The 24,002-nt window shown below is 38.5% G+C and overlaps 6 protein-coding genes across 8 annotated transcripts in view; 1 reads left to right on the plus strand and 5 right to left on the minus strand.

Moving 5' to 3' along the window:
* LOC104823711 (PLASMODESMATA CALLOSE-BINDING PROTEIN 4-like) overlaps positions 1-253 on the minus strand; it is a 2,345-nt gene extending 2,092 nt beyond the window's left edge. Inside the window, exon 1 of the mRNA XM_010555399.1 lies at positions 7-253. Within this exon, the coding sequence (XP_010553701.1) occupies positions 7-131 (125 nt within the window). The 5' untranslated portion in view covers positions 132-253. The remainder of the gene's footprint in view (positions 1-6) is intronic.
* Positions 254-1,950: 1,697 nt separating this feature from the next.
* Positions 1,951-3,293, minus strand: LOC104823712 (peroxidase 5-like). The gene is made up of 2 exons (XM_010555401.2): positions 2,984-3,293; positions 1,951-2,874 (listed from the first exon to the last, which is right to left on the minus strand). Exons 1-2 carry the CDS (start codon positions 3,203-3,205, stop codon positions 2,107-2,109), a joined length of 990 nt encoding a protein of 329 aa, XP_010553703.1. The 5' UTR covers positions 3,206-3,293; the 3' UTR covers positions 1,951-2,106.
* Positions 3,294-4,859: 1,566 nt separating this feature from the next.
* Positions 4,860-8,914, minus strand: LOC104823713 (pentatricopeptide repeat-containing protein At1g56690, mitochondrial-like). Of its 3 annotated transcripts, none has more exons than XM_010555404.1 (3): positions 6,435-8,914; positions 5,949-6,073; positions 4,860-5,333 (listed from the first exon to the last, which is right to left on the minus strand). In XM_010555404.1, the coding sequence occupies exon 1, from the start codon at positions 8,897-8,899 to the stop codon at positions 6,788-6,790; it is 2,112 nt and encodes a 703-aa protein (XP_010553706.1). In that variant the 5' UTR covers positions 8,900-8,914; the 3' UTR covers positions 4,860-5,333; positions 5,949-6,073; positions 6,435-6,787. The 3 variants fall into 3 exon arrangements, with proteins under 3 accessions (XP_010553706.1, XP_010553705.1, XP_010553704.1); XM_010555403.1 differs by having other exon boundaries at positions 4,860-5,373; XM_010555402.1 differs by having other exon boundaries at positions 4,860-6,073.
* A 95-nt stretch (positions 8,915-9,009) lies between these two features.
* On the minus strand, positions 9,010-12,037 carry LOC104823714 (GDSL esterase/lipase At1g09390). Its single transcript, XM_010555406.1, has 5 exons — positions 11,565-12,037; positions 10,326-10,517; positions 10,055-10,221; positions 9,548-9,812; positions 9,010-9,410 (listed from the first exon to the last, which is right to left on the minus strand). Exons 1-5 carry the CDS (start codon positions 11,902-11,904, stop codon positions 9,178-9,180), a joined length of 1,197 nt encoding a protein of 398 aa, XP_010553708.1. The 5' UTR covers positions 11,905-12,037; the 3' UTR covers positions 9,010-9,177.
* An 8,341-nt stretch (positions 12,038-20,378) lies between these two features.
* LOC104824558 (F-box/LRR-repeat protein At1g67190-like) lies at positions 20,379-21,438 on the plus strand. The gene is made up of 3 exons (XM_010556655.1): positions 20,379-20,760; positions 20,874-21,308; positions 21,410-21,438. The coding sequence occupies exons 1-3, from the start codon at positions 20,379-20,381 to the stop codon at positions 21,436-21,438; spliced, it is 846 nt and encodes a 281-aa protein (XP_010554957.1).
* A 1-nt stretch (position 21,439) lies between these two features.
* Positions 21,440-22,564, minus strand: LOC104824560 (nucleolar GTP-binding protein 1-like). The gene has a single exon (XM_010556656.1). It carries the CDS (start codon positions 22,562-22,564, stop codon positions 21,440-21,442), a length of 1,125 nt encoding a protein of 374 aa, XP_010554958.1.
* Positions 22,565-24,002: the final 1,438 nt, after the last annotated feature.

Here is a 24,002-nt window from a genome sequence, read left to right on the forward strand (position 1 = left end):
GTAGGGAAAACCGTTGGTGGGTTTGTCGACATGTCATGTCTTGTTGCAGAAGAAGAAGAGCTCAGGACAAGAAACTGAAACAAGAAGGAGGAGGAGATGATGTTGAAGTAAGGTAGCTCCTTCTGCATCATAAGAGAGAGAGAGAGAGAGGAGAGAGATTAGTTTTCTCTTTCTGCGTTTGTGAGGAAGAGACTGATGGTGGACATTCGGTAACATTTGGTGCGTGGAAGATGAAGCCAAGAGACAGAATAAACAATTGAAAAGCCAAAATAAATGGAGAGAAGGTGAAGAGAAAGAAGGGGGAGAAAGGGGGAAGAGGCTGACTGTATGTACTTGAGGCGTTTGCTTTGCCACGAAGGTCTTTTTCTTTGGCCAATCTCTCTCATCTCTTTATCTTTTCTTCTGCAAAGACATCGTCTTTTTCGCATAAGAACATGAGAATATTTTTTAAAAGAAAGTTATCAGTCTCAAGCATATGCCGATCCACAAAACTTTGCAGAAAAAGGATTTGCAATTTCCATTTTCACTTATCCAAAAAACTATTTCACTGTTATGGCGGCCGCTTTCTTGCAGGTTAAGCCTTCAGCACTATTACTGCCTTACCCGGACAGATGAACGGGTACCCTTAGAGAACCCAACAAAGACTCAGGTACCTGTTGATGGGGAAGGTCACGATGGGGTGAAGGCAAGGGATTGCGAAATTGCCCTCGTTTGCCTCTCGAGTGTCGAGGATTCACAAAACCCTAATTTTTTGTTTATGATTACAAAAAAAATCACTCATACCCAAAAATCTCGAGTCTCAAAACTTCGAAAAGAAAACCCTAGGACTGCCTCTCGCGGCGTTTGTGGCCTCACGCCTCTCGACTGACGCGCTCTCTCTCCCATCTCCCCCTCGGCTCGGGTGCCGCCGGATACTGTAATAAGCCGACAAAATCCGTACTCGAATCCGATGACGGCGTCATGACGGCTCGAGTTTACAATTTTCGGATACTCATGGATCGGACAGGTTCGGGTACCACGGCCAACATGTTTCCGGACAGAAACTTCGTCCGCAGATTGAGATGATCATCGTATTGTTCGGTACAGGTTTTATTCAAAATCAGTAAAAACAAAGGTTTAAGAATTCTACAAATCAAGCATTTTTTAATGGGGTTTTCAAGCTAATTAATTTGCCTATTTACGCACCTTATCGTTAGTGCGTGTGTAAACACGTTTTGGATATCTGCATTGTTCTGCTTTTTCAGGAAAAAAAAAAAGCTTTGTTTTTTTTATAAAGTTGTTAATGCGACTTTTTTTTTTAATTAGGATAATAAGAAAATCAAGCAAGTTGGGGGCAACATCACATGTGAAATGGTGGTTTCTTATACTCTCTCTTTTGTTTTTTTTTAAAGATAATATGAAATTTTACTCGACTTCAAATTAAAATGAATTGCCGACTTTATTTATAAAAAAAAATTCTAATGGAACCTGCGTTAATCAGTTAACGAGGCATGCCGCCAATACCACCACGTAAAAAAAATAAATAAAAAACAAAATTTGAAAAACACATATTATACACAATCACCTACAGATTGCATTTATATGTATATATATATGTATATTTTTGTAAACTTATGTTTTTATTTTATTTTATTGTTCGATTTCTATCCGTTGATTAATATCACTAACGATCCCATCGGAATTTGCTAAGAAAATCGGAAATTTATGTTTAGTCTGGAAGCGAATGAGAACTTGTATTATTTTCTAGATTTTCAAAATTCAATATTTTATTGGAGATTTTCCCCAAATTAAAAATTCTTTTTATTTATTTATCAATTTTTAAAAATTCATGTTTTTTTTCCCATACCCCATTTATCTTCCTTCATCACAATAATACTTTTGTGTCTATTCCATTTAATTAAAACAACTATTAATGCAGGTAATAAAGACATCATCCATTCACAAGATGGGTTGCATATTGGAAACCGAGGTGTCTTGGATTGCATCGGCTCCATAGAACTTTGATTCATCCATTAACAAAATCAAACATTACAATTAAGAAACCTTACTTGATCTTTCAGTTCTTGAAAACAACAAATAGAATGGCATGGATCGTCGTCGATATAATCATATATACGGGTTCACGACCCTGCAGTTCTTCCTGACCTCGCCCTCGAACCCTGTCAACACTTCAATGGAACCCATCTTAACCATAGCTCTCGCAAACCTCCTCGCCCAAACCCGGCCGTTTTCCGCGTTGAATCTCACCATTCTCGCGGTTTCAGAGCTGTTCATAAGGCTCTGATCCGACGTCAAGACGACGTTACGATTCATCAGATTCAGATAGTACTCGTTATCCAATCTATTCGGCGTTTTGACGTCCAGGTCCACCGTTGAATCCATATCAGACCGGCATTTCGATCTCAGAACCTTGGCTAGACCAGGATTCAGAGAAGGGTCTTGCTCGTGGGTCGAGTTGAACGAAAACAACCTACCGGAGAACGAAGAACAGCGAGAAACCCCGATGCTGTGTGCGCCGCTTAGGGTTACCATCTCGTCGAGCGTCAATCCTTTTTTGGCGAAGCTCTCTTCGAGTTGCTTGGCGTCCAAGGAAGGTGAAGGCAAGTGAAGAGAGGGTTCGTCCTTGAGCGAGACTCTCCCGTCGCGGCGTCCAGAGGGAACGCGATAGTGCGAACCGCCGGTCTCGCAAACGCTGTCGCGGGCCGCAAACGTTAGGATGTCGGCGCATGAGACCGTTTGAGAGCATCGCGATTCGAGTCTGCGTTTGGCGTCGTCGATGACTTCGAAGCCTCGAAGGCTTGGAGTGTTTGCGGCGTTTTCTTTCTCCGATGCGTTTTCAGGAGTCGTATCGAGTAGGATTGATGCATCACATCCCTGCGTTAATAAAATCAATTTTAATAAAAAAAATCCACAATATATATATCAAATCATATATTTTAATTTGTCTTATACATATATAAGTACATAAAAAAAAAATACGTACACGGACAAAGCAGTCATGGAAATGCATACGAATGAGAGCAGCAGCAACACCAGGATCCCTTGACATTGCTCTTTTCACAGCTTTTCTTACAATAGCCTCAGCGTTTGGACATCTCGTTCTGTAATACCCAACTCTTAATGAAGCCGACGCAATCGCTGTTACACCGCAAACGCCAATCGCCAACACCATTAACCATACACTTCTAACAATAACTCCCCTCATTATTAATTTCTTTTGTGGGTTTGGTCTTAAGGATTGAGGACAGGAGGAAAGGGAAATTAGTGCAGAGGGATAAAAGGGTTGATTTTGATGCTATTCAAGAGTCTGTCTATGTGCATATATATACATACATATATATATATATATATTTATATATATGAAGTTGGAAAGTTTCATGACTAAAAGTGTTAGTATGGGTTTTTACTCTTGCAGAAGAAAGCGTGTGTATAGGCTGTAATACAATAGCATTGCATTGAGTTAATTTATTGCCCAAATAATTGAATCTTTCTTCTTATTATTATTTTTTTATTTTTTATAAATTTTTGAGTTCCTATAATTACCAAATGATTAAAGTTTCTACGGTCACCAATAAGGCATGAATTTTATGATCATTATTTAAGGACAGGTTCCCCATATATACGTCTACCAATCTATCTAACTATATTTCTACTTTAGTATATATTTTGAATGAAATTTGAATTCTGATTGTTACAATTATGTATTATATACTTATCAGTTTAAATAAATTGTTTGCATGGACAAATCCATGCAATAGTTCAGTTCTCTTCTATATAATATATATATATATATATATATATATATATGAATAAATTTCTTGCTTTAGGTAAGCTGCCGATCTTGATTTATTTCAGTTTACTCTGTTTCGTGTTGACCTCATCCCAAAATCCAACTTGCAAATTTAAAATAAGGAAGAGCAAAAGGAAAAAAAATCATTAACATATAATTAACAGAAAGAGCTCATAATTTTTTTTTTTTTTTTTTTTGTAAAACTCGTGCAAATATATTATACAAGATTATATAATGTACAAAACGTGAAAAATCGCATTAACATATTCAAAACCCGATATAAAAGATAAATCGCAAATATTCAACCTAATTTAAACAACGATAATGGTGCAAGTGACGAAGAGTTTATAAACTTGCTCATTAATTTTCATATGTTGGCTTTAACAATGATTACGATTCAAAAAATATAGTAAACGAAAAGTTGGAAGGCGGATATGTAGGTCTAACCGCTATATTTTCGTTTTAACCGGGTTTCTATTTCTTATACAAAACCTAATCAATTTGAATAGAACAATATACAATTGAATCTTAATTGAATTTGATTTAAAAAAATCAAATAGGTATATTTTTTATAACCCAAAAAAATCATATATCCAAATTCGAACCAAATATAAAAACTATATTAATGTTAAATATCTAGTTAACAAAAAAAAAAAGGAAAAAGAACAAGAAAATATTAACAATTATTTCTCACGTTCGTTTAGCAAGTTACAAAATGCATGAGTAAACTCCGTGTTCATCTTCATGCACGGAACCCTAATGGAACAAATACAAAAGGTGTGAACATTTTTACGTTGCATGCATGAACACGGTTCTTTCTTGATGTTTATCCATTTTACGTCGTTATAGATTTTTTATTTTTGAACGCATTTATTGTCCGCCCCCGTTTGTAGGTCCAAGGAAATATGTACGTACACAATACATAATCTTGATGACAATTATCTCAATAGATACATAAAAATTTGGCTGCCATTCACAAGACATTAAAAACAGCACACTCCTCTCATTCTTCTAACTGATGAAAATACTTTTTTAACGTTTATCATTAAAAAGAAAAAAAAACAAGGGATTAACAACGCAAATGACATAAATTGCAAGAAAAATTGTTGTATCACTAGTGATACATTAAGAACGTAAAACCGTTGCATATGCCAATGCAGTGACAGTACAAACAATCATCGCCTGGATAAATGACAACGACAACAGAATTTCGTCGTCGAAAGTCGAAATCCGTAACGAAATCCGAATCTGAACCCGAAGGTTGGATTCTGGCCGCCTGAAGCGCACATACTCGTCTCGTCGGTGGACGAAAATCCGAAGTTTTGGACAGCCGGCTCAGGGGTCAAACGGATACCCGAAATTTCGGATTCCCAGGCCTCCCGTAACTACACCGACCAAACCGGCGCCAGCCCGGAACTCGAGCTTTCAGTTCTCGTTCATGAAAAGCCTTCCCATGCACGTTTGAGTTGTTTCTCTTCTGAAAGGAGAGATTTTGGCAAAACCCTTTGCGCCGGAATGCATATGGAAGTGTACAGACAAGACACTGCTTGAAAAGTTTCCGGGATCGGTAACAGAAGAAGATCCTAGCAAACTTAGATCAGATATGTATACACAGATGTGAAAAGCAAACAGGGCAATGTGCTCAAAAGTTCATTTTCCATACTATAGAATGCACATTCCCCGGGATTAGCCGTTGTCCTGAAAGATTGCAGATTTCCCGGTACATTTACGCCACTAGGAACGTATTCGTACCAGATTGAAACTAGCAATACACTGCAGTGAACGTATTCTCGGGGTAGGAAGAGTTAGAAAAGATCACATAACAGCAAAGATGCTCATTAGTGACACAACAGGAATCGTAATCAGTGGTTCATTGCAGGTAAAGGGCATCAGAGCAATTTGGCAAAACGTTAGTTTCTTTTATCGTCAAAGATTTCTGATCTTTAGAATTCACAGTGAACTCATGAACAGAACAGAGCAAACACTTTGCAGAGAAACAGAATCAAATACTGGAGAAACGAAAACATATTTGCATTCACTGATAAAGGATTCTGATGAGACACAAATGATCCAAGAAACAAATATCACGAACACAGATTAAAAGTTACGAGTTCTGGGCTAAAATTGAATAAGATTACTTGCACAAAGAAGCGAGTACCTCGAGCAGAGAAGCCGAGAATCTCATCTGGATCTCCTCAGTTAGCGAAACAAAAAGAGATTTCATCTTGTTTTGCACAGCGAATCTCAGGGAATGTTCATACACATAGTTGCAGAAAGAGAAGTCTGCAAAAACAAATGAATGGACAAAGAAGATAAGTTCAGCATACCCTTCTTACAGTTGAGATTGGACCATCTTCCGGAATGATTGGCAACTTCTGAAGAACACTTCCGAGAACCGAACAATACATCAAACAAGAACAACACCAAAGGATGAAAAATAACAATAAACCTGAGGTTTCCATACCCTTTCATCGGCGCAACGAAGTGTAGCTTCGTTCACAGCTTGTTTTTCAATCCCAAATACAAATATATATATATAAGAAATCAAATATAAATAAGCATAAAATTATAATCCATCAATTCAGATACAAGTATTATATTAAATTCTACTTGTATTTGTAGAGCAAAAACATCATTGGCTCACCAGCTTTTTCGCCTCGGCTCTGTCCGGTCCAGATCGTCATGAGTTCGCTGATTACGAACTTGGTTCGCTCGGGTTCGTTTTTAAACGAGCTCAAAAAACGAGTTGGTTCCGAGCCACTGAACATTGTAGAGACCGAGTAAAGCCGTAACCACAGCTACAGGCGAACTGTGGTTTTATCAGCAAAGCAGTGAGCTTTTCCATCTCAAATTGGCAAATCAGTTGCAAACAAGAACCAAGCGAAAGAAAAGAGCGAGCTTTCTTGCTCGGATCAGAACCATCCATGAGAATTTTGACGGGTAGCCAGCCAAGTTCTTTCTTCATCTCGTCTCTGCATCACAATCCATAGACTTTTATTACCAATAACCTCCGCAGGAACACCGGCCGTCCTTGAACAGATGAAACCTGTTTGCATCTCTTAGAATGATCTCCCTTCCCGTCACCTTCGAGATTAACCCGAGGGCCGTGTGGCAATCCCCGCAAACCCTAAGGTTCTTCATGACCCGAACGGGAACTCCTTCAGGCAACTTCGATAGGCCATAAGCCACCGCCAGCCTCTCGCTGTGGTATCTCAGGCTATTCGCCTTCTCTTCCTCGTCTATGTCGTGCAATGCATAGCTGATATCGGGGTTGTACCCTGCTTCTCTCAGTAACACATCTAACTTCTCCAACATTTTCGAGATCAAACCGTGTTCAGGATGTCTTGTAATGTCTCCACCAGAGAACATGTGCACTTTCTTCTCCACTTCAATCCAGCTGCAGCCGGGCGATTTGCTTATGTTCCTTTCCCTCATGGTTTTCCTCAGTTCCGCAACTTCAGCCCACTTGCCTCGTGATGCATATATGTTGGAGAGTAAGATGTAAGTGCCGGAATTTTCGGGTTCAATCTCGATGAGTTTGGTTGCAGCAACTTCGGCTAAATCCAGCCGAGAGTGAGTTCTACATGCTCCTAACAGGGAACCCCAAGCAGCAGCATCTGGTTCCATGGTCATACTCTCGATCAGCCGCATTGCCTCGTCTACCCGTCCTGCACGTCCAAGCATATCCACAACACAAGAATAATGTTCAGATATCGGTTTTACCCGATACTTTGATTCCATTGACTCGAAGATCTTAAGCCCTTCCTCGACTTTTCCTGTGTAGCTACATGCTGAGAGAATTGCAACAAAGGTCACTTCATTTGGCATAATGCCGAACAACGACATCTCATGGAAAACATTCAGAGCTTCCTCTCCGAGACCGTGCTGGGAATAAGCGGAAATGATTGAATTCCACATGACGATGTCCTTTGTAGCAAACCTGTCGAATACTAGTTTTGCTTTCGCAAGCTCACCACATTTGACGTACATGGTCATCAAAACAGAGGCAACATACACATCAACATCGAATTGAGATCTCACCAGTCGAGCATGAACCTGTCTGCCATGGCTGAGACTTGTTAAGCTTCCGCAGAGGGAAAGGATGCTGATCAGTGATGGAAACGTCGGCCTAATCCCCCGTCTCTGCATGAGGGTAAACAACTTGAACGCCTCTAATTCAAACCCTTTTCTCTCATGAAGTTTGATCATTTCATTCCATGTAGCATCATCCCTCTCCATCATCTGATCAAAAACCCTCCTTGCTTTTGCGATCTCTCCCCATTTCCCAAACCCGACAATCATAGCATTACATGCAATAACCGGCTTCACGGGCATCGCCTCGAAAAGATCTTCGGCCTCCTCCATTCTTCCGCTCCTGGTATAGCCTAAAAGCATGTTCGTCCATGTGATTTCGGTTTTCTCGGGCATCACTTCAAACAGCTTCCTAGCAACATTCACACGATTGCTCTGTCCATACCCTTGAATCATTGTGGTCCAAGTAATCACATTTTTATGCAGCATCTTGTCGAAAATCTCTCTCGCCTCGTCCACTCTCCCTGCATTGCACAATCCACCGATCATATTAGTCATTGCAACTGTGTCTTTCATCGGCATTGCATCATACAACTTGCGTGCATCGTCGATCCGTCCATCTTGAATCAATCCACCAAGCATCACAGTCCAAGAAACCTCGTTCTTCTCGGGCATTCTCCAAAACAGCGATTCCGCCTCAGCGACCATGCCCTCTTGAACATACCCTTTGACCATCGCGGTCCAGGAACGAACGTCCTTCGCAGGCATTGCATCGAACACTTCCCAAGCTTTATTAATCATCCCGTTCTTAACATACCCAGAAACCAACCCATTCCACGAGATGATGTTTCTCTGAGGCATTTGATCGAACAGAAGCTGGGCTTCTCTCGGCATGCGGTTTTCAAAGTACCCAGAAACCATGGAGTTCCAGGAAGAAATTGTCTTGCAGGGCAATGAATCGAACACTTCTCGAGCATCGTTTATTCGGTTGATGCGACAAAGATGAGAGATTTGAGCATTACCATTGTTACCGACAAGCGAACAATATGTTCTACGTAGGAGCAGTCGTGGCTTCATTCACGAATCGGACACTACAGAATCTTCACCAGAAATTTTCAAGTTGCTCGCTTCTGTAAACAACTACACCTCTCTCTCTCTCTCTATCTATATATACTATATATAATATATGGAAAGAACACTTTGCTGCGAAACAAACGAAAAGAATTTCCTACAAAATTCACACAGCCCTTTCTCTCTCATGATTCATTATAATTAGATCTGCGAACGTGACGAGCAAAAGGTTCAGACTTTGGACATAAAACAGACACCAACAACGGGACATGTTCTTAAGCATCTCAGCCACGGCAGAAGAAATCGAACCGAGTTCTTGGCGTAGAGTACTGCATCGACAGCACTTTCATGGCCACCATTGCATTGGCCGTCTCGGTGTAATGGATTCCGTCCCAATTTAGGAACCGAGACCCTTCATCGCATGCCTTCGCGCCCTCGTGCCCGCACGTTATGTTCACATTGTAGTTGTAAGGTGGTCCTCCAAATCCACAGCACGCCATTAACGGCTTCTCGAAACCTGCATTGAGATCAATCGGATTCAGATCGAACAATGAAACACGGGGTTGATCCATTTGAAATCACTGGAAGAAACAAGATCACTATGATTGAACAAAAATGACATCAAACGCAAAGAACTGCTTCTATTGAGCTTACCGTATTTGGTGGCATTGGCGATGAGGTCGTACTTGATAGCATATACGTCGACATAAACAACGGTTGCATCTCTTAGTTCGGTCCTCAAATCACGACACATATGATCCAATCCTTCATTGAACAGTTTGGCAGCCGAGTTGTAGCTTGCCAGACAGCCATGCTCATCAAGATCTTTCTTCTGAACCATTTCGAGCTTCTGAGGCAGACAACCTAACGGTCCAGTATTGTGAATCCAGAATTTCCTCCCTCCCTGATTGTACAAAGTCTGCAATATGTGTTTTTTTCCCTAAAAGTATCAAACTTTATCCAAAAGCAAAGATGGTATAGGCAAAAAGTGGCAAAGGAGGAGGCTAAGAATCTCCATAAGTGTTGCCTAAAGTTCCAAAATGTGATAATAATAAAAATCCTTGCGAAAAGTGAATAGATTTCTACCGTAAATTCACATGAACATACGTGGTTCATCATTCATTATTATGCAACCCATCAAAATAATATCAAAGCTCTAACCTTTACGGCATCTTTGATCTCAGAAATGACATTCGGAATCTCTTTCACCACTCGGGAAAACGAGTGGCCCTTCGAGAAAGAATCAGCGATATCGTTCTGACCGATATCGATCATGTACAACGCGCTTCTGAATCCATCTTCGCTTATCATCATCTCCCTCAGCGGATCTGCAGACACAATTCAGCAAACAACGAATCAAGACAATCGAAAAAAGAAACAACGGAACAGAACAGAAGGAGAGAGACAGAGGAGAAGGTTTTGGATGAGTAACCAGAACTAGAAGCTAGCTCGAGGGCTCGGGACTTGAAATGGAGGAACTGCATCAGCTGGATATTCAGAGCAAAGGGGACGAATCTTGGGAGAGTAGAGGAGCCAACAATGGCGAAGTTTGCACCATTTTGGAACCTGGATCCAGCTAGTGAGTCTAAGTATGGGTTCAATAGACTTGTATTCAAACTCTGGCCTGCACATCATGTTTCATTCATTACTTAAGTCATTAACACATCCATGTACTGATTACAAATCCACTGAGATTAATTTATCTACTAATATATTTTTTTTTGATAAAATATCTACTAATATTCATATATACAGTTTAGAACTCTTATAAAAGTTTAATAATTCCTATGATTTTAACTTCAAGGGTCAGGTTCCAATTTTTTTATCAACCAAGATTACTCATATGTTGGATTTGGATTTATGAAACTAACATATTCATAACACCCCTTTAAATTTTATAGAATTTTTACAAAATTATATTTAATTTTAAAAATCTAAAATGGAGTTATTTTTAATAGTTTTTTAAATTACAAAATTAACCTTATTTTTTGAAAATTAGGTTAAGGTACCGGGTACGTGGTGAAATACGAATCCGAATACTCTAAAATTGTTGGGTAATTGGGATGAGATTAATTTTGGATTTGATTTAGACAGATCAAACCGGAATTTAATTTGAATGTTTTTCTCGTTTTTTTATATTTTCTTTGTTTTTCTCATTTGGTTTGCAGTTTTTCATATTATTCAATTTAAAAAAAAAATATGACATTCTAGGTTTATTTCTAGTTTCCATCATTTTTTTTATTCGCATCTCTAAGTGATCAAGGGACCTAACAAACCTAACCGACCACAACTCAACTTGGGTTTGACAATGTAGAACCGAACCGTTTAAAGTAAACCGGAATCTAAACTAATTCGGATCGGGTCTGGTCGGTAAAACCCCACCCAAATTGACGATTTAATGGAACGCGGTTGAGACACACGCGCCGGATCTACAGAGCCCACGTGGGCCCACTTTCTTTGAATAGATCCACCGATCGATGCCTGTTTCCGACATCCGACATCCCACACGCGCGAACACCGACATCACTCGTAAGAGTGCATCTCAGCCGTTGATTACGCTTATTGTTCCATCGGATTTGATGAAATCAACGGTGGATCTGACACTATCGCCAATGACCTTAATCCCCATAATTTTTTATTTAAAAAAAAAAAAGAAAAAAGTTTGACTCACAGAGGAAATCTAGGACGAGACGTCCGTCGGATAACCGGCCGGTGGATTGCCGAAAAAAGGAGCGCCCGTTGGGAAGATTGACGGAGAATCCGAGTCCGGCGACGAGACCTCCGGTGTCGGAGTTTGAATCTCCGAAGTTGAATATCACCGGTGGGATCTGGCACCGTGATTCCGCCGTCGCCGCCGCAGATGGATGCCGGAGATTCAAGATAGAAGGCGAAAGAGCGAAGAAGAGAAAATAGAACGCATAGAAGCGGAGAGAGAGAGTGGCCATAGAAGAAGAATACAGAGTGAGAGTGACAGACTGGGCTCTGTTTTCTCTCTCTATATATATATACATAGTCTTAACATGACAAGATATATGCACGTGTAGACGTGGTGACTGACCCTAAGACATGAACTTGATCACTCAATCAAACATGTACCGAAGGATTGGCGAGGTGGCTAGGTACCATCTCAACTAGCCGCTTCCCATTCTACCCATGAATAAAGATCTAAATCTACAAGATTGATTCAAGATAGAAGATTGCATTCCATGTATATATATATATATATTGTAGCCGTTTGTATTTTATATTCTTGGCTTATTTCTTTGATTCTATTCTATGTATATATGCTATGTACATTGATCATTGATCAGAAGAATAACACCAATTGGAGAATTATTCTCCACCATTTTCAAACCTTTTCACATTATACTTCTTCTACCCTCGAACCTATTTGTTATTCTACCTAAAACACTTTTTGTTATACTCAAATCTATCACAAACACTAGAAAGACAGACACATTAAAATCCAAAGTACGAAACCCGTCCGAAAAATTAAGAGTTAGAATGTTAACGTTATGTTGCGATTGCATTGCCATCGGTCGCCCTAAAATCAATTAATCAAATCAAAGATATAGCATAACCGATCGGATCGGTTTGGTTTGGATAAATAACTGATTAATTTCGGTTAACCGAATAAACCGAGACTAAAATTAAAAAATTAGCATCAATACAGGAATTGGGTTAAACCAGATGATGAGACTGTTGAACTGACTCGGTCTCCTTAATTTATAGATTGTTCCTAGCCATCGAGTTCTATATTAGGTGTTGAAAAATAAAATGATGACTAGCCAAAGGGACGCAAGGCTTGCTAACCTCAGTCACGATGCGTGGAGTTTGCGTGCACATATTCTAGACGTTTCTTTTCATTTGTTCCCATGTACGTACATAGTTTGTTGCCTATATATATTCTCTATGATGTTATGTATGTACATAATAAGAAAAGAAATACGTGTGAACTACCTTTTCGGTTTACAACAGAAGATCATAAACGATTTTTCTTGAGGAATATGAAGGTAACTAAACTTAATCCATAAGAATAAACGATTTTGAATATACATACATATATATATATATATCTATATGTGTGTATGTGTATTCTTTATCTTTTTATTATTTTTAATAAAATTATAATTATTTTTATTTTTAATATATATGTACCTGTATATATATATCCACACACACACTTTTCAATTCAATTTTGAAAAAAAAATAATTGAAAAAGAACCCAGAAAATAATTAGTTTCGATATTTCTATTTAATTAAAAAAAAGGTAACCTCTTTTTCTATTATTATATTTACTGTTTGAATCTTTGAAATTTTCGGTCTTCCCGCAAAACCCCAAGAAGAACCCCACCATCACTACGATTCTCTCTCTGCATCTCTGTAACCGTTTTCCTCTTCGTTCTCTTGAACTCGATTCCTTGTTCCTCGTATCCGATCGTTTCTACTTTCCGAATTGCCTTCCGTCTGGGCCGCTGCGATTCCATTCGCCTACTCAGTTTCTCCATTTCCCTTGGGTAAACGAATCTTGGACTCTGAATCTTTCTTTTATCGGATCTTTGTTCTTGTATTGGACTGAATTTTGGTTCTCTGATTGGTTTTGATGGTATCTTGCTTCTTGCATTGCGATCGTTTATTTTGGTGCACGTTAACGGCTGCTGGTTGGGTTTCTTTGTCGTTCTTGGATCATTTTTGTTGTTCTGCCCTCAATTAACCGTTTTCTCAGATTGCTGGTTGGATTTCTTTGTCGTTTAACAAAGCAATCACCATTGTTCCAGTACTGTTTTCGATTTTTAGCCAAACTTGTGTTTCTATTTTCCTCTGCCTTCAAGTTTCGCTGGGTTTATTTGAGTTCGATCGCTGTTCTTGGATCATTTTTGTTGTTCTGCCCTCAAGTTAACCGCTTTCTCAGATTGTTGGTTGGATTTCTTTGTCGTTCAACAAAGCAATCACCGTTGTTCTAGTACTGTTTTCGATTTTTAACCAAACTTATGTTGCTCTTTTCCTCTGCCTTCAAGTTTTACTGGGTTTGTTTGAGTTCGATTGCTGTTCTTGGATCATTTTTGTTGTCCTGCCCTCAAGTTAACCGTTTTCTCAGATTGCTGGTTGGATTTCTTTGTCGTTTAACAAATCAATCACCGTTGTTCCAGTATTGTTTTCGATTTTTAGCCAAACTTGTGTTGTTCTTTTTCTCTGCCTTCAAGTTTTGCTGGATTTGTTCGAGTTCGATCGCTATTCTTGGATCAATTTTGTTGTTTTGCCCTTAAGTTAACCGCTTTCTCAGATTGCTGGTTGGATTTCTTTGTCATTTAACAAAGCAATCACCGTTGTTCCAATACTGTTTTCGATTTTTAACCAAACTTGTGTAGAAATAAATTGTGAAATATGAGATTGGGTTATTTGAATAGTATTTGTTTCACTTATTTTTTTAAAATTAGGATGTATGTATATATGTATATATGTATGTATGTATGTATGTATGTATGTATGTATGTATGTATGATTTTTTTGTATATATATGTATATATAGGAGTGTATGTTTGTATGTATGTTTGTATGTATGTATATATATATGGTGTATATACATGTGTGGTATGTGTTGCCATGTATGTACATTAGTTTCGATAATTCTATTTAATTAAAGAAAAAGGTCACCTTTTTTTCTATTATTCAAAGAATTCTATATTTACTGTTCGAATCTTTGAAATTCTCAGTCTTTCCGCAAAACCCCAAGAAGAACCCCACCATCGTTATGATTCTCTCTCTGCATCTCTGTAACCGTTTTCCTCTTCGTTCTCTTGAACTCGATTCCTTGTTCCTCGTATCCGATCATTTCTACTTTCCGAATTACCTTCCGTCTGGGCCGCTGCGGTTCCATTCGTCTACTCAGTTTCTCCATTTCCCTTGGGTAAACGAATATTGGACTCTGAATCTTTCTTTTATCGGATCTTTATTCTTGTATTGGACTGAATTTTGGTTCTCTGATTGATTTTGATGGTATCTTGCTTCTTACATTGCGATCGTTTATTTTGGTGCACGTTAACGGTTGCTGGTTGGGTTTCTTTGTCGTTATTGGATCATTTTTGTTGTTCTGCCCTCAAGTTAACCGCTTTCTCAGATTGCTGGTTGGATTTCTTTGTCGTTTAACAAAGCAATCACCGTTGTTCCAGTACTGTTTTCGATTTTTAGCCAAACTTGTGTTTCTATTTTCCTCTGCCTTCAAGTTTCGCTGGGTTTATTTGAGTTCGATCGCTGTTCTTGGATCATTTTTGTTGTTTTGCCCTCAAGTTAACCGCTTTCTCAGATTGCTAGTTGGATTTTTTTGTCGTTCAACAAAGCAATCATCGTTGTTCCGTTACTGTTTTCGATTTTTAGCCAAACTTATATTGTTCTTTTCCTCTGTCTTCAAGTTTTGCTGGGTTTGTTTGAGTTCGATCGCTATTCTTGAATCTTTTTTGTTGTTCTACCCTCAAGTTAACCGCTTTCTAAGATTGTTGGTTGGATTTCTTTGTCGTTTAACAAAGCAATCACCGTTGTTCTAGTATTGTTTTCGATATTTAGCCAAACTTGTGTTGTCTTTTTCCTCTGCCTTCAAGTTTTGCTGGGTTTGTTTGAGTTCGATCGCTGTTCTCGGATCATTTTTGTTATTCTTTAACTGCTTTCTCAGATTGCTGGTTGGATTTCTTTGTCGTTCAACAAAGCAATCACCATTGTTCCAGTATTGTTTTCGATATTTAGCCAAACTTGTGTTGTTCTTTTCTTCTACCTTCAAGTTTTGCTGGGTTTGTTTGAGTTCGATCATTGTTCTTGGATCATTTTTGTTGTTTTGGCCTTAAGTTAACCGCTTTCTCATATTGCTGGTTGGATTTCTTTGTCGTTTAACAAAGCAATCACCGTTGTTCCAGTATTGTTTTCGATATTTAGCCAAACTTGTGTTGTCTTTTTCCTCTGCCTTCAAGTTTTGTTGGGTTTGTTTGAGCTCGATCGTTGTTCTTGGATCATTTTTGTTGTTCTGTCCTCAAGTTAACCGCTTTCTCAGATTGTTGGTTGGATTTCTTTGTCGTTCAACAATGCAATCACCGTTGTTCCAATATTGTTTTCGATATTTAGCCAAACTTGTGTTGTTCTTTTCCTCTGCCTTCAAGTTTTGCTGGGTTTGTTTGAGTTCGATCGTTGTTCTTGGATCATTTTTGTTGTTTTTCTCTCAAGTTAACCGCTTTCTCAGATTGCTGGTTGGATTTCTTTGTCGTTTAACAAAGTAATCATCGTTGTTCCAGTACTGTTTTGGATTTTTAGCCAAACTTCTGTTGTTTAATTCTTCTGCCTTCAAGTTTTGCTGGGTTTGTTTGAGTTCGATCGTTGTTCTTGGATCATTTTTGTTGTTCTACCCTCAAGTTAACCGCTTTCTCAGATTGCTGGTTGGATTTTTTTGTCGTTTAACAAAGCAATCACCGTTGTTCCAGTATTCTTTTCGATTTTTAGCCAAACTTGTGTTGTTATTTTCCTCTACCTTCAAGTTTTGCTGGGTTTGTTTGAGTTCGATCGCTGTTCTTGGATCATTTTTGTTGTTTTGGCCTTAAGTTAACCGTTTTCTCAAATTGATGGTTAGATTTCTTTGTCGTTAAACAAAGCAATCACCGTTGTTCCAGTACTGGTTTCGATTTTTAGCCAAACTTGTGTAGAAATAAATTGTGAAATATGAGATTGGGTTATTTGAATAGTATTTGTTTCACTTATTTTTTTAAAATTTTGATGTATGTATGTATATATGTATGTATGTATGTATGATTTTTTTGTATATATGTAAGTATAGGAATGTATGTTTGTATGTATGTATATATATATGGTGTATATACATGTGTGGTATGTGGTTCCATGTACGTACATTAGTTTCGATAATTCTATTTAATTAAAAAAAAAAGGTCACCATTTTTTCTATTATTCAAAGAATTCTATATTTACTGTTCGAATCTTTGAAATTCCCAGTCTTCCCGCAAAACCCTAAGAAGAACCCCACCATCGTTATGATTCTCTCTCTGTATCTCTGTAACCGTTTTCCTCTTCGTTCTCTTGAACTCGATTCTTTGTTCCTCGTATCCGATCGTTTCTACTTTCCAAAATCTCTTCCGTCTGGGTCGCTGCGATTCCATTCGCCAACTCAATTTCTCCATTTCCCATGGGTAAACGAATCTTAGACTCTAAATCTTTCTTTTATCGGATCTTTGTTCTTGTATTGGGCTGAATTTTGGTTCTCTGATTGGTTTTGATGGTATCTTGCTTCTTGCATTGTGGTCGTTTATTTTGGTGCACGTTAACAGCTGCTGGTTGGGTTTTTTTGTCGTTCTTGGATCATTTTTATTGTTCTGTCCTCAAGTTAACCGCTTTCTCAGATTACTGGTTGGATTTCTTTGTCATTTAACAAAGCAATCACGATTGTTCCAGTATTATTTTCGATATTTAGACAAACTTGTGTTGTCTTTTTCCTCTGCCTTCAAGTTTTGCTGGGTTTGTTTGAGTTTGATCGCTGTTCTTGGATCATTTTTGTTCTTTTGGCCTCAAGTTAACCGCTTTCTCAGATTGCTGGTTGGATTTTTTTGTCGTTTAACAAAGCAATCACTATTGTTCCACTATTGTTTTCGATATTTAGCCAAACTTGTATTGTCTTCCTCTACCTTCAAGTTTTGCTGGGTTTGTTTGAGTTCGATCGTTGTTCTTGGATCATTTTTATTGTTCTGTCCTCAAGTTAACCGAATTCTCAGATTGCTGGTTGGATTTCTTTGTCGTTCAACAATGCAATCACCGTTGTTTCAGTATTGTTTTCGATATTTAGCCAAACTTGTGTTGTTCTTTTCCTCTGCCTTTAAGTTTTGTTGGGTTTGTTTGAATTCGATCGCTGTTCTTGGATCATTTTTGTTGTTTTGCGCTCAAGTTAACCGCTTTTCTCATATTGCTGGTTGGATTTCTTTGTCGTTCAACAAAGCAATCACCGTTGTTCCAGTACTGTTTTCGATTTTTAGCCAAACTTATATTGTTCTGTTCCTCTGCCTTCAAGTTTTGGTGGGTTTGTTTGAGTTCGATCGCTGTTCTTGGATCATTTTTGTTGTTCTGACCTCAAGTTAATCGTTTTCTCAGATTGCTGGTTGGATTTTTTTGTCGTTTAACAAAACAATCACCGTTGTTCCAGTACTGTTTTCAATTTTTAGCCAAACTTGTGTTGTTTTTTTCCTCTGCCTTCCAGTTTTACTGGGTTTGTTTGAGTTCGATCGCTGTTCTTGGATCATTTTTGTTGTTCTGCCCTCAAGTTAACCGTTTTCTCAAATTGATGGTTGGATTTCTTTGTCGTTAAACAAAGCAATCACCGTTGTTCCAGTACTGGTTTCGATTTTTTGCCAAACTTGTGTAGAAATAAATTGTGAAATATGAGATTTGGTTATTTGAATAGTATTTGTTTCACTTAATTTTTTAAATTTTGGATGTATGTATGTATGTATATATATGTATGTATGTATGTATGTATTATTTTTTTGTATATATGTATGTATAGGAGTGTATGTTTTTATATATGTATATATATATGGTGTATATACATGTATGGTATGTGTTGCCATGTACGTACATTAGTTTCATTCTATTTAATTAAAAGAAAAAGGTCACCTCTTTTTTTATTATTCAAAGGATTCTATATTTACTGTTTGAATCTTTGAAATTCTCAGTCTTCCCGCAAAATCTCAAGAAGAACCCCACCACCATCGCTACGATTCTCTCTCTGCATCTCTGTAACTGTTCTCCTCTTCGTTCTCTTGAACTCGATTCCTTGTTCCTCGTTTCCGATCGTTTATGCTTTCCGAATTGCCTTCCGTCTGGGCTGCTGCGATTCCATTCGCCTACTCAGTTTCTCTATTTCCCTTGGGTAAATAAATCTTGGACTCTGAATCTTTCTTTTATCGTATCTTTGTTCTTGTATTAGGCTGAATTTTGGTTCTCTGATTGGTTTTGATGGTATCTTGCTTCTTGCATTGCGATTGTTTATTTTGGTGCACGTTAACGGCTGCTGATTGGGTTTCTTTGTCGTTCTTGGATCATTTTTGTTGTTCTACCCTCAAGTTAACCGCTTTCTCAGATTGCTTATTGGATTTCTTTGTCGTTTAACAAAGCAATCACCGTTGTTCCAATACTGTTTTCGATTTTTAGCCAAACTTGTGTTTCTGTTTTGCTCTGCCAAGTTTTGCTGGGTTTATTTGAGTTCGATCGTTGTTCTTAGATCATTTTTCTTGTTATGCCCTCATGTTAACCGATTTCTCATATTGCTGGTTGTATTTCTTTGTCGTTCAACAAAGCAATCACCGTTGTTCCAGTACTGTTTTCGATTTTTAGCCAAACTTATGTTGTTCTTTTCCTCTGTCTTCAAGTTTTGCTGGGGTTGTTTGAGTTTTATCGCTGTTCTTGGATCATTTTTGTTGTTCTGCCCTCAAGTTAACCACTTCATCAGATTGCCGATTGGATTTCTTTGTCGTTTAACAAAGCAATCACCGTTGTTCCAATATTGTTTTCGATTTTTAGCCAAACTTGTGTTGTTCTTTTCCTTTGCCTTCAAGTTTTACTGGGTTTGTTTGAGTTCGATCACTGTTTTTGAATCATTTTTGTTGTTATGTCTTCAAGTTAACTGTTTTCTCAGATTGCGGGTTGGATTTATTGTCATTCAACAAAGCAATCATCGTTGTTCCAGTATTGTTTTCGATATTTAGCCAAACTTGTGTTGTTCTTTTCCTCTACTTTCAAGTTTTGCTGGGTTTGTTTGAGTTCGATCGCTGTTTGTGGATCATTTTTGTTGTTTTGTCCTCAAGTTAACCGCTTTCTCAGATTGCTGGTTGGATTTCTTTGTCGTTGAACAAAGCAATCACCACTGTTCCAGTACTGTTTTCGATTTTTAGCCAAACTTGTGTTGCTCTTTTCCTCTGCCTTCAAGTTTTATTGAGTTTGTTTGAGTTCGATCGCTGTTCTTAGATCATTTTTGTTGTTCTACCCTCAAGTTAACCGCTTTCTCAGATTGCTGGTTGGATTTCTTTATCGTTTAACAAAGCAATCATCGTTGTTCCAGTATTGTTTTAGATTTTTAGCCAAACTTGTGTTGTTCTTTTACACTGCCTTCAAGTTTTGCTGGGTTTATTTGAGTTTGATCGATGTTCTTGGATCATTTTTGTTGTGTTGCCCTCGAGTTAACTGCTTTTTCAGATTGTTGGTTGGATTTCTTTGTCATTTAACAAAGCAATCACCGTTGTTCCAGTACTGTTTTCGATTTTTAGCCAAACTTGTGTTGTTCTTTTTCTCTGCCTTCAAGTTTTGTTGGGTTTGTTTGAATTCGATCGCTTTTCTTGGATCATTTTTGTTGTTCTGCATTCAAGTTAACTGCTTTTTGAGACTGCTGGTTGGATTTTCGATTGTTGATTATTTTGCGGATTTTTATTTGTCGTTTGCTTACAGGATAATGGAGAATCTTCCTGTGGAATTGATCGGAAACATTTTGTCACATCTTGACAATGCCCGGGATGTTGTCATCGCTTCCACAACATCCAAGAGATGGCGCGAAGCTTATCATCATCATCTTCATCAGATCGCATTCGTACACAGGGTTCATCCATTTCCATGGTTCTACGATACCAGAGATATAGAGAGGGTTATCACTCACACTCTCACACAGACCACAGGAGTGCAAGAGCTGACCATTGAGTTTGAGGATGATGATGGATTTTATAGATTTCGTAATGATGTTGTCACTGAATGGCTCGGGCACACAAGGGAGACGTTGCGCAGATTATGCTTCAATGCCGGGACTACACGAGGTGTCAATGTTCTAGCATCATTGGGAGGCAAAACCTGGAAACGTTGCAGCTCACCTCTAGGGCTAGAGTCCGGATTGAACAGAACTTTCAGAGCTTTCCTCACCTTAAATCGCTCTCGCTGTGTCGTGTTCGTATTGCAGCTTTGCAATTAAACCTGTTGCTCAGTGCATGCCCACAGATCGAAAAGTTAGAGCTGGTCAATCATCATATGATTAGGTTGGGCTGGGATGTGCCTGTGATCTGCCCGGGAGTGAAGAACCTCCTCATGGAACGAATTAGGTCCAACTTTTTAGCCGAAAAGCAGGTTTTAGTCGTGGAGGCCGGCAACCTTGAGTGTTTGAGTGTGAATGATTGTGCTCTCCATCATTTCAAACTCACAGGAAATGGAACACCGAAGCATCTGAGGATCGACGACTCTTCCATCTGGCGTCTTGATATTGCAGGGGCTGCTGAAAAGCTTGAGAGTGTCGATTTCAGACGGAGCGCATTTGTCTACATGGGGTTTACGGAGGTGATCTCAACAGCGCCCCAACTGATGACTCTTTCGCTATGGGATGTGAAATTCGATACCCTTGGTGTGCTCCTTGAATATATAGCCATTAGTTTCCCGCAGCTGACCCGTCTTTCTCTACGTTATGACAACCGAGAAGAAAGTTTTGTTCGTCACGGCTTACAGGGTACCACCCAGTTGGATACTGTGGATGAGTTAGAGCTTGGGTGGATAGTGGTGAGGGAGGATTTCCCAATCTGGGTTGGTGGGGTGGTACAAAAATGTCCGAATCTGAAGAGGCTGATCGTTGTAATTCCTGAGGGATGTCTGATGCCGGAAAACATCACAGAAGCCGTTGTTGAACTCATGAGGCAACGTACCAATCGCAGTCTTCAAAGCCTCAGCCTTCATCTCCGCTATCAGTTTCTTATCTTCCGCAGACACATTTTCCATGGGCATCAAATCAGTCTTGTTGCAGACGATTACCAACGGTTTGTTCATAAACAAGGACTTTACACTGTGGAACAGTGCTGCCTGTTGAGCGATGCTGTAACCGCACGAACCCGAGATGTCCAGAAAGAACAAAACGGCAGCTCGGAGATGTGCTAAGGCTGTAATACTGCACATCTCAATGATGTTACGGTCTTCGAATGGTCTGTCCAGAATCCCGGGTGTATCGATGACTTGGTACCTCAGGTACTTGAAATAGGTATGGCCGACAAAGAGTGACTTTGTGGTGAAAGGGTATGGCTGGACATCCACATTAGCCCTGGTAACTCTGTTCAGGAATGAGCTCTTGCCCACGTTCGGGTATCCACAGACCAAGAGAGTCCGGGTGTTGGGGTCGATAGAGGGAAGCCTTGCCATGTGCTGTCTGACCTGTTCCAGATAAGCCAAACTGTGGCTGATGCTCCTTATAACCGTACACATACGGCCAAGAGCAGCCACCTTGAGGGACTTGTTCCGGTACAAAGAATCTCCATACTTGAGTAGCTTTCCATAATCCTTGCCAATCTTGGTAACTAGGTTTCTTGCAGTGTTGACTTGGCCGAGGGCGAGTTTGTAGTGTTCTTTGTTGTAGAGCACGTGAAGAAGGTCACCGTATAAAGGGTGGTCATGATCGATACGAGGGAATTCATCGATGATCGTGGACAGCTTCTCATGAAAATTTCGCTGCGTGAACTTAACTTTGCGAATGTAGAAGCCGCGGATAACACAAATCTTAGAACCCTTGTGGACAACAGTCGGTGTCTGCCGTTGGGTTCGGGAAAGAAGGATGTCGATAAATTCCTTTGCACTTGGCACTGGAGTTATGTTCTTCAAATTATTGCGTCGCGTCATTTTTGTCTTCTGCTGCAAGAACAAGACGAATAATTTACCGCTCTGCACTTCCACGATTTACAAAAATAACACCAACGTAGGATTAAATACCACCATGAGAGCCCGGATGGAGCTCGCTTGGAACACCAACAAAAAACAAGTCCATCTTTTTCATGAAATAGCGGGAATTAAAGGGACAGATCTCGAATTCTTACCACAGAACACCGACAACGACGGAGCCCGACGTATCCTTGTTAACGAAATTAGGGTTTTCCTTAAATTGTACAAGTTTTTTTCCTTCTTATATATTCAAACCTAAACTCTTTTAATCGGGTAGAAGATTTCCAAAAATACGCCATGAAATTAATACCTGAATTTTGACCAACATTTAAAAGTCTAGGTTTTAATATCAAGATCAAGAAGATTTTATGTATTTTTCTTAGAAAATCTTATGATTTGATTCTTTGAGATTTTTTACCAGATTTTTGCTTGGAGTGGTCAAAGCCCACACCGTAGAGCCCTGCCCATCACCTCACCCTACGGGTAATCATTCATTGGGTTCGGGTTAAATTATATAATATATCTAAAGACAATGTAACAAAAAAATAAAAATGGATATCATTATTTTAAGTTTAAATTTCAATTTAAATTAAAAAGAAAAAATTATAAAAATAAACATGAATACACGGATGTGATATGAAATGGAATAGAAATATACAGAAATATCCGTCTTTGCCTTAACATATCACCGCTGTTATGCACGTCATTGCATGCCTAAAGAAGACGAGTTGGGTGAAAATCTGACGTCAAAATAAAGTTTTGATAATCATTTAAAAGCTTTGCGTTGACTTTCAGACAATACATTATCTACACGATATGTGATCCTATTTTATAGATCTCGATGGTAATTTTTTTCCAGGTTTTTTTAGTTTTTAAAATTTTCATATTTTGTAATTTTTGATCATGTTTGTTTGTTTCATGATATGTATTGATAGTTCAATTTTATAGCTCTTTCAACATTAGCAATTTGTTATCTAAAGGTTTCCTTTAGAATTCTATAGAAATTTGATTCACCATAATCTTTAAACAGACTGTTTTTAATGTTTATTTTGTATTTCAAAATTCATATATAATTGTTGTATTACTTAACATAACACTATAACACTATAACACATGAATCTCATAGATTAGTTAGAAATAAAAATAACATCATATATATGTTGTTGTTTCTCTCTTGAATGTTATGGTGTCAAATTAGTAGTACATGGGTATCTTTCTTTATACGGTATCCGGTCTTAAAACGGTATATGGTCTTAACCGATTTTGTATACAAACTCTTTATTTATTAATATATTTGTACCTTTTATAAAAAAACATCATATATATATATATATATATATATATATTTCATAATATACATAAAGAATTACATTTCATAAGTATTAACATCAAGAAACAT

Source organism: Tarenaya hassleriana, unplaced genomic scaffold (assembly GCF_000463585.1).
Source record: "Tarenaya hassleriana unplaced genomic scaffold, ASM46358v1 Cleome4, whole genome shotgun sequence".
In the NCBI taxonomy this organism is placed as follows: domain Eukaryota; kingdom Viridiplantae; phylum Streptophyta; class Magnoliopsida; order Brassicales; family Cleomaceae; genus Tarenaya; species Tarenaya hassleriana.

What these genes read in the sequence shown, in the direction of transcription:
- LOC104823714 (XM_010555406.1), bottom strand. Translation starts at nt 11,904, where the DNA reads ATGTATATATATATAGAGAGAGAAAACAGAGCCCAGTCTGTCACTCTC. An exon ending in AGATCAAAGATGCCGTAAAG is followed by an intron (nt 9,813 to 10,054) that starts GTTAGAGCTTTG and finishes CACATATTGCAG; the next exon opens with ACTTTGTACAATCAGGGAGG. An exon ending in CGCCAATGCCACCAAATACG is followed by an intron (nt 9,411 to 9,547) that starts GTAAGCTCAATA and finishes ATCTCAATGCAG; the next exon opens with GTTTCGAGAAGCCGTTAATG.
- LOC104824560 (XM_010556656.1), bottom strand. Translation starts at nt 22,564, where the DNA reads ATGACGCGACGCAATAATTTGAAGAACATAACTCCAGTGCCAAGTGCA.
- LOC104823712 (XM_010555401.2), bottom strand. Translation starts at nt 3,205, where the DNA reads ATGAGGGGAGTTATTGTTAGAAGTGTATGGTTAATGGTGTTGGCGATT. An exon ending in TCCATGACTGCTTTGTCCGT is followed by an intron (nt 2,875 to 2,983) that starts GTACGTATTTTT and finishes TTATTAACGCAG; the next exon opens with GGATGTGATGCATCAATCCT.
- LOC104824558 (XM_010556655.1), top strand. Translation starts at nt 20,379, where the DNA reads ATGGAGAATCTTCCTGTGGAATTGATCGGAAACATTTTGTCACATCTT. An exon ending in TGTTCTAGCATCATTGGGAG is followed by an intron (nt 20,761 to 20,873) that starts GCAAAACCTGGA and finishes TTCGTATTGCAG; the next exon opens with CTTTGCAATTAAACCTGTTG. An exon ending in TGTGAAATTCGATACCCTTG is followed by an intron (nt 21,309 to 21,409) that starts GTGTGCTCCTTG and finishes CACGGCTTACAG; the next exon opens with GGTACCACCCAGTTGGATAC.
- LOC104823713 (XM_010555404.1), bottom strand. Translation starts at nt 8,899, where the DNA reads ATGAAGCCACGACTGCTCCTACGTAGAACATATTGTTCGCTTGTCGGT.